The sequence below is a fragment of the Solanum verrucosum genome, unplaced genomic scaffold (assembly GCF_900185275.1).
Source record: "Solanum verrucosum unplaced genomic scaffold, falcon-dt-bn FXZP01000078.1, whole genome shotgun sequence".
Classification (NCBI taxonomy): Eukaryota; Viridiplantae; Streptophyta; class Magnoliopsida; order Solanales; family Solanaceae; genus Solanum; species Solanum verrucosum.
This window is the reverse complement of record NW_026020150.1, coordinates 1,740-10,223: the sequence shown is the minus strand read 5'-3', so window position 1 is coordinate 10,223 and position 8,484 is coordinate 1,740. Positions and strand designations below refer to the sequence as shown.

The window sequence follows — 8,484 nt, the reverse complement described above, 5'->3', positions numbered from 1 at the left end:
TCAAAGCTTATAAACAATATGGAATATTTTGATAAAGTAATTAACAATAACATAAAGAATGATACTAGTGTGGACAAGCACAAAATGAATGTTGGTAGAATTAATTTTTTTTTCCCTGCCTCATGACTCCCACGTCTTATGTTCTAATTTTGCTTGCACCCATGATTCAATAAGAACATCATATCCTATTTATTCATGTCGAAAAATCAAATTAAGAGGAAGAACTACTATCCCAACGTCCTTCAAATTATTATTATTTTTTAACTATATTAAAATCATAGAACTTTGAACATGTCATTTATCAATGCAGATATAAAGTCGTTATTCAATTAAAATCATAGAGCTTTGAACATGTCATGTATCAATGCAGGTTTAAAGTCCATTTGAAGTCGTTATTCTTTAATTGAGGGCTCTAGATAGTTAGTGTATTAGTTAGTGGACGATGAGTATTTATTCAATAATTGCTTGTTTGCCACCGCCATCAATTCGGGATTCCAGTTGCCGATTCCACCCGGATAAAAACAAGTATTGCTCTTGTTCAACGTTTATCACACGTCTCCAAAGGAACAACTACATAAGTGTCTTTTCCTTTTTCTTCATCAGCTTTGTTATCTATGCATTTAAACAGAATACGCGCTACTCAATTCTCATAAATAAAGCTTCACCCCGTATTACTTTGGAAGCCAGCAAGGGATTTGGGTGCATTCCTTCAAAATCAATCTTAGGCATAACCTAAAACGAATCTCTCTTGCCTGATTACCTAGTGTTTCCGTTTATAACATCCATCCAATTCTTGATTTCATCCTCAACACCTTTTTCAGTTTTTCTTTTAACCAAGAGACGGAAATTGTGTTAATTTAAGATTTAATAGCAAAATCATGCTCATTTGCCCTCCGATAAAGTAAAGCTGATGCCTCCACCCTGCAATTTTATTTTTGTGCGGAATAAATCAAGAAATATTACCAACTTATATCACCAGTAAAACCCTAGTGATAGGACTGCAATTCAATATTAAAGAGATCATACCAGCCAGGATGAACAACAAATCGTCCGGTGGAAAGTGCCCAATTAACCTGTTAAGACAAGCTAATAATTAAACCTCTAAATACCCACATACACAGTTTTCTAGATGATGGATCAGAAATTTTTATCAACGTAATAACAAAGGAGGGTGATAAATAATCTGACTAAGGCTGTGTTTGGTTTTCCACGGAAAATTCTCTCTTGAAAAATAAGTGATCTTTCTTATTTTTTGGTGTTTCTCATTTTCGTCCAAAAAGCATTTATATATAATCTAGAAAGACAATATGGAGGTGGAGATGAAAGGTAATAGGTGGGGATGGTATGGATGGGGAGGGATGAAATGTCATATATGGAACTTTTCTTACCGAAAATGTTTTATACAAATTTTGAATAACCAAACATGAAAAATTAAAAAAATGTTTATCCTCCATAGCAAACACACCCTAAGAGAGTGATTACATTACTCAATCATGCAGAGTGCAACGTATGCTAGACTTCTCCACTAGTAACTCCCTACATTTACCTAAAACATTTCATTCTCATTTCACCAAACCGACGACTAGTTTCTTTTATCCAACTTTTTTCTTTTCCCTATATTTTTGTGCAAATGGGTATGGGATTTGAGCAATGTAGAGTGATAGTTTTTGGGAGAAATAACACACCTTATCCGTCCCAAGAGAATTTGCAACCACGTGGGTAACCTGATCATCAATTTGACTAGTGCAGACAGCACCAAACTGTTCAGCTGTCTGCCACAGAGGATGCAAATGAGGATTGGCTTCACCAACAGGAAACACTCTGCTGAATACAATACGGCAACCTGCCAGAATCTTTTTTTGTTCTGTCGCTAAGATGTTCCTAACATCAGCTTCATCTATGGACCGATGTGCGAAAAAATTCTGATGTATTCTTTGAATAACCTAATTGTATGAAATGATATAGAATATTAGTAGTAAAAATATTAATCTCATAGATATTCTTATACAAGATCAAACATTAGCTCACCCCCAAACAAGAGGCCAATGTCCCATCTTCTGGTCTTTCATCATGATCAATCTCAAGAAGAGAAGGACCAGGGAGACCAAATTGCCGTCTACTGCAAGGAAAGTAAATATACCTAAAGATACAAAATGATTAATCATAGACCTTTGAACAGCACAATATTATGTCACCAATATGCATATATACATGAGAAATCGATCATGAATGATATCAAACATACAACTAATTACCTCTCTACAACAATCAAATTTAGCTTGTTATGTGGCCAGACTCTCACAGAATCATCAATAATCACAACAGCTGACTCCATGCCCAAAACCCCCTCCAAGTCCTTACTCTTAGGAACCCTTTCATCCCCATCAAATGGATCTCCATCGTCACCCCTGGAGATCACTCGTCCAGCAAACAGATCCCCTTTTGGATCTAGCAATTTGGCCATCTCCGTGGCATATAGCTTGTTACCCATGGTATAGAGATGCAGCTCAAAAAGATTGCTAGCCTAAAGAAGCCCAATTTTACCAAAAAATAAAAATAGAAGACTCAATATTCAACTCTAGCTGTATGTATACACACAAACAAATATATTAGAAAAACAGTTACCTTTTCCAAGAAATTCCAGATCCCAGGCCGTAACTTGGTCCACATTCCCATGTGTGGAAACCGGAATAGGTGCCTATACGGCTTTTCACGGTCTTGTTCCTCTTTCTTCCTCAATATCTCTTCATGAACTGGGTCGATTTCAACAAACTGAAAAAGAAGAACAAAATCATAAAAATCATCATTACTGACAAAGAAAATAAGCTCAGGCTCTACAAGTTCAAAAAGATTCACGCCTTTGCTGAATTCAGAAGAGTATGGTCCAAGTCCAAGACGAGACAGAGCTTCCGAACAGAAAACATTTTTTTCTGTTCCTCAAGCCTCCTAGCCCTTTCTCTCTGGATATCAGCTCTCTGTTGGTCGCTGTACCCCTCAAATAGATGCTCAACATCTCCCCAAGAGATCTGTGGTTGCAATGAACCAGGAGAACCTTTTTCAGAAGCTAAGCCAGCATCATTCACCCGTTCACTTGGCTCAGAAACTGCTCCCTTACCTTCCGATCTACTCTGATAAGATTGTATGCATTGTGTCTGAGTTTGAGAAGCAGCAGACGGTGATGTGGATGGTGAAACAGAGATCATGTCAGCGATATTTTTCAAATTTTTGGTGAATTGGCGAGCAATGTCTGGTGGTGTAGTCGAAAGAGTCACAGCTGACTTCCTATCCAACTGGTCCTCTTGACTTTGGAAACCAAGATTGCTTATTGTTGCGTGTGTGCCTGCTACACCAGTTTTACATTGATCTGATCCAACATTACCACACTTCAGAACTGCAGTATTATGAAGAACACGCCGAGGGTCACGAGGTTTCATACGGACTATAGCCACTTCATCCTGCAAATCTTGACAACATCAGATATTCTAGAGGATAATAAAGTCACATAAAGTATCAAATAGAGTGTTTATTTTCTCATTTTGACACAAAAAACAACAATGGAAAACGAAGATTAAATAAATTCCAATTGAACACATAAGGAACCTCCCTGCACCTTATTCCACCCCAAACAGAAGAAAATGATTAACCCTTGAAAATGTCAGGAAGAAATAAAAGGGGAACTGTGCAATAGAAGCAGTAAAGAACACACTGTAAATGAACTCATTCTTCAAAAGGTTGTAAATGGAACTTGCCGCTGATGCTGTGTGTGTAGGAGTCTGAAGTATTCCTACTGATATCTGGCCAATAGCAGAAGATCTGGGAGCTACTGCATCCGTTGATGGAACTGCTCCAAGAATAGATTTAGAACTTGAAGCTTGTGCTGTAGTAGTTCTAGAAGCATCAGCAGATTTCTGCTGTTCCATCTTGATTATATTCATCCATATCGATGGATTTATAGCTATATCTTTTAACAAAGAATGCAAAGTTGTTGACGTGCTAATGCCAGTTACTGGGAAGTTCTCAGCAGCATTAACTATGACACTAGGTATAGTAGCGATAGTAGTTGTTACTTGCTCCAATTTCCTAATATCATTGTCACTACTATCTGTAGCACAGTTACTACTCGTAATTGGCAACCCAGCAGTCCCTCTATCCTCTAACCAACCACCATTTCCAGTAGAAGGACGCACATCACTCACAATGATTGAATCGGTCTGTTCACTTCTTTGTCTTTTCGGCAATGGAGCATCAAAGACTGGTAGGTCTACTGTCTTCTGCTTTTTTGAACCAATCATCTCTAAAGAAGCCTCCAATTTCAAATCAATGTCTGGGATAGGCAAGATATTTTTATTCGTGTTCTGAGCAACTGCGTCGCTGGTTGCCAGTCTGAGTCTGGGATCTCTACTTTTTGCTGTAGAAGATCGCAAAGAAGAATTTGGCAGAAAACTCAGAGGATCTGCAGTCCGAGCAGTTTCCAGTCCTTGTCCATCAAGAATATTGGTCTGGGGAACAGAAGACAATATTGGTTGCCCCATGCTAGATTCATTCAGATGGCTGGCATTATGTACAACATCAAAACTGGTGACCTCCCCACCAATGTCCCCTTTGCCACTATCACCCTCTTCAGACGGAGTTGGACTTGGAAGGTTTTCACTAACAAACAGGGAACTTCGACCAAATTTTTGTTGATAAGAGGAAACAGCTTTAAGGGCATCAGTTTCATAAGGATGCAATAAAGAATTCCCTTTCTCAAGAGAACCCGCAAAAATAGGCAAGCCCAGTTTCACCATTCCATGAGCCTGTGTAGCTTTTGCAACAGGGAACTGTGGTCCAATCTCTCGTGTAGGCGACGGAAGAGTATCTTCATCATGGTCCTTATGGAGGTCTAGCAAAGGAATGGATAACCCTTTAGCTTTAGAATTGGCTAATCCTGGTTTTACAGATTCAAATGACACACTCTGCTCCTTCAGGCCTGAAGATTTGATAGATACAGCACCTAAATCATACTTGTTTACAGAAGTAAAATCCTGATTTGCATTTTCAGAGGATTTATGAGAAACCTTCATATCTAACAATTCAACGACTTTGATCCCATTGACCTTGTCATTGTCTTGAGTATTTGAGGAAACAGCTGACTGGTTAATAGAGAGAATCACAGCATCCACCTGGGACATAAAGTAGGCAGTATAAGCTACCAGAACTGCAAGTTTTCTCAATACATACATATATATATTTATGAAAACACACCTCTTTTAACTGCTCAGAAGACAAAAGAGCAGGTAATTGTGTCTTTGCATCAAAAAGCAACCTGCAAGGGAGTTAGATTAGAATGCGTCCAAATGCAATAGGAGTGACAAATGTAAAAGGAAGAGGAAAAAACCTAGATAGAATATCTGTGTTTTGTTGCTTCTGATCCTGGTTCATGGAGTAGAAAACCTGGAAAGCAAAGGAAAGAGATTTGAGCATTATTTGAGGTATGTGATGAGGCTGAAAGTAGTAGAGAATGAATATATCTTACAGAATTAATGGTTCGGAGTGCGGTCATAAACAGTTTAATAAGAATGTCATTCTTGTCTTGAGAAAGAGCTAGTTCCCCCAAGGCCAGTAATGAAGTTTGCAATTTGGAACAAACCATAGAAAAGGATCTAGTGAAACAAAGCATAATTAGTGGATGAAGTTATTTACTAGACTAGAACTAGAATGAATAGAGTTTTAACAAGTTTACTTGTGGGTTTCGTCTAGAGTAACACTCTGAAGTTGTTCCCTGACGAAATTGGCCTCCTTTCCAAAATTTAGAACTAGGTCAGCGGCATCCAAGTCGATCTCGCCTTCCTCCAACTCTCCTTCCTCTTTAGCATCGTCATCCACATCCACATCAATGATGACCTTGGATTCAACATCAGCATTAGCATTAGCACACTGGTTGGAATTGTCACTAGTCATGACGAATAGTTCGTCTAAAGGCTTATTCTGCACAGCCTGAGCCCAAGCCAGGTTATACAAACCTCTAGCATAATCCCTAGAAATTGGATATTTATATACATCTCTCATCGTCCAAACCCTAGTCGTCGTCGAATTTTGATTTTGATTTTCATTACTCGCAATCTTAATCTTAGTAGTAGTAGTAGGTGGGTCTTGCCTATTGAACGCATCCTCACTGATTTCTTCAACTGAAGCCGAATCTGAGATCTCACCCTCCTCTACATCTTCAACTCGATTACATTCTTCCATCACCGTTACTCTCAAATCACCACCTACTATACTCCTCTCACAATCACAATAAAAAACACAAACAATTTCAAGATTCAAATCACAAAATACGATTTTTTCAACACAAAATTTTAATTTTTTGAATATAAATTGAATCGGAAGATTCGGGACAAAAATGACAATCGATTCGGATCTGAAGAATTGAAAAATATATAGAGAAAGGAGGAAGAGCAGGAAAGTTTTCTGGGAAGCAACGGAAGAGAATTTAAGGTGGGGGGAAGAATCTATAGGATGGCTTGCCCACGATTAATCTCAGCCCTATATCTCAAGTGAATTTGGTACATATAACAACGCCACCTCTATTTTACAATGGAAAAGGGGCTTATTGAGCACCAAAGATTACAATTTATTTTTTTTACCATCAAAAGCATAATTTTTATATATATATATATATATATATATATATATATATATATATATATATATCTATATTACCTTAAAAACATGAATTCATAACTTGACTTGAATATTAAATTATTATAATATTTTCAACTTAGGTTGTAACTTTTTCGATGAGTTATGACTTTTCTGATAAGTTTTGACTTTTTTCATAGGATTGTGATTTTTCGATGAGTTGTAACTTTTTCAAAGAGTTGTGACTTTTCTAAATAGTTGTGTCTTTTTCAATAAGTTGTGACTTTTTTAAAGGGTTGTGACTTCTTGGAAAGGTCATGACTTTTCAGATAAGACACAAAAAATATTTATTCATACTACCCTTTGTTGATTATAAATAGAGGGGCTTCTTCTCATTTTTTAACCACAATTTTTTTTAATCTTCTACTCTTCTTCTTCTTGCATTTTAAAAAATTTCATGTGATTTATTGTCCTTGAGTGAGTTCAAAGTTTAGCGGACTATGATATACCACTACTTTGATGAAGTAAATTGTTATATCGTAAGAGGGTATATTCCTTAACCTCGAGTACTTGCGGAAAATAATTCTGATGATATAATAATTATTTTTTTGCTTAGCTAGTATGTAATGTTCCAATATATGAAGTTATCATGATGTAGTCTAAGCTCATTTGTTTTTGTTAACAATTTCTTTTGTGATATAAATATGTGCATCTGGACATCTTTTTCAAAAATTATTCAACTTCTCAAGAGTTAGAGAATTGTCACGATTTGTTTTTTGATGCTCAAAACAAAAGAATGACTTTATTTAACAATGTTACTTAAGTGATTTAGATTGTCAGTAAGTTTGCTTCAAAATAGTTATTACTATATAAACGTTGCCTTTTTGTTAATATAAACATTGCCCTTTTGTTTTATTGATTTACTATTTCTTAATATTTCAGTACTTTAGACGAAGAAAAATTTATACGACTTCTAATAACGCCAGTTGAAATTTGTATTAGTTTAAATTTTATTGTAGTCTAAATTCCTTTGTTATTGTTAACAATTTCTCTTGTGATGTAGATATATGCTTCTGAAAATCGTTTCCCAAAATTATTCAACTTCTCAAGAGTTAGAGAATTGTCACAATTTGTTTTTATGATGCCCAAGATAAGAGATTGACTTTATTTAGCAATATTACATTGTCAGGAAGTTTGCTTCAAAATAGTTATTACTACATAAACATTGCTCTTTTGATTTACTAATTTACTACTCCCTCCGTCACATTTTATATGAGGTAGTTTGACTCGACACGAAGTTTAAGAAAAAAAGAAAGACTTTTAAAACTTGTGATCCAAAATGAATGATAAAAATTTGTGTGGCTGTAAATCATTTCATTAAGGTTAAAATAGACATTTTCTAATTAAATTGTTACTTAATATAGATATGTATCATTCTTTTTGGGATTAACTAAAAGAAAAGTAAGTCACATAAATTGGGACAGAGGGAGTATTTCTTAAAATTTCAGTATTTTCAACGAATAAAAGCTCATATGACTTGTACTAACGCCAGTTGAAGTTTGTATTAATTTAATTTTTATTGTCGTATAAATTCATTTGTTTTTGTTAACAATTTCTCTTGTGATGTAGTTGTATGTTTCTGAATATCTTTTTCCAAAATTATTAAACTTCTCAAGAGTTAAAGAATTTTCACGATTTGTTTTTTGATTCTCAAGACAAAAGAATGACTTTATTTATCAATGTTACTTATGTGATTTAGATTATCAGAAAGTTTGCTTCAAAATAATTGTTACTATGTAAACATTCCCTTTTGTTTTACTAATTTACTATTTCTTAATATTTAAGTATTTTCGACGAAGAAAT

The 8,484-nt window shown here is 35.5% G+C and overlaps 1 protein-coding gene across 1 annotated transcript; it reads right to left on the bottom strand.

Moving 5' to 3' along the window:
* Window positions 1–516: 516 nt before the first annotated feature.
* Window positions 517–6,260, bottom strand: LOC125828054 (RNA polymerase II C-terminal domain phosphatase-like 3). The gene is made up of 12 exons (XM_049507357.1): window positions 5,723–6,260; window positions 5,516–5,642; window positions 5,378–5,433; window positions 5,245–5,305; window positions 3,750–5,162; window positions 2,859–3,455; window positions 2,626–2,772; window positions 2,256–2,524; window positions 2,029–2,140; window positions 1,686–1,943; window positions 1,027–1,073; window positions 517–921 (listed from the first exon to the last, which is right to left on the bottom strand). The coding sequence occupies exons 1-12, from the start codon at window positions 6,226–6,228 to the stop codon at window positions 858–860; spliced, it is 3,657 nt and encodes a 1,218-aa protein (XP_049363314.1). The 5' UTR covers window positions 6,229–6,260; the 3' UTR covers window positions 517–857.
* Between the last annotated feature and the right edge of the window lie 2,224 nt (window positions 6,261–8,484).

What these genes read in the sequence shown, in the direction of transcription:
- LOC125828054 (XM_049507357.1), bottom strand. Translation starts at nt 6,228, where the DNA reads ATGGAAGAATGTAATCGAGTTGAAGATGTAGAGGAGGGTGAGATCTCA. An exon ending in CTTCTGAGCAGTTAAAAGAG is followed by an intron (nt 5,163 to 5,244) that starts GTGTGTTTTCAT and finishes TTTATGTCCCAG; the next exon opens with GTGGATGCTGTGATTCTCTC. An exon ending in CTCTTCTGAATTCAGCAAAG is followed by an intron (nt 2,773 to 2,858) that starts GCGTGAATCTTT and finishes CTTCTTTTTCAG; the next exon opens with TTTGTTGAAATCGACCCAGT.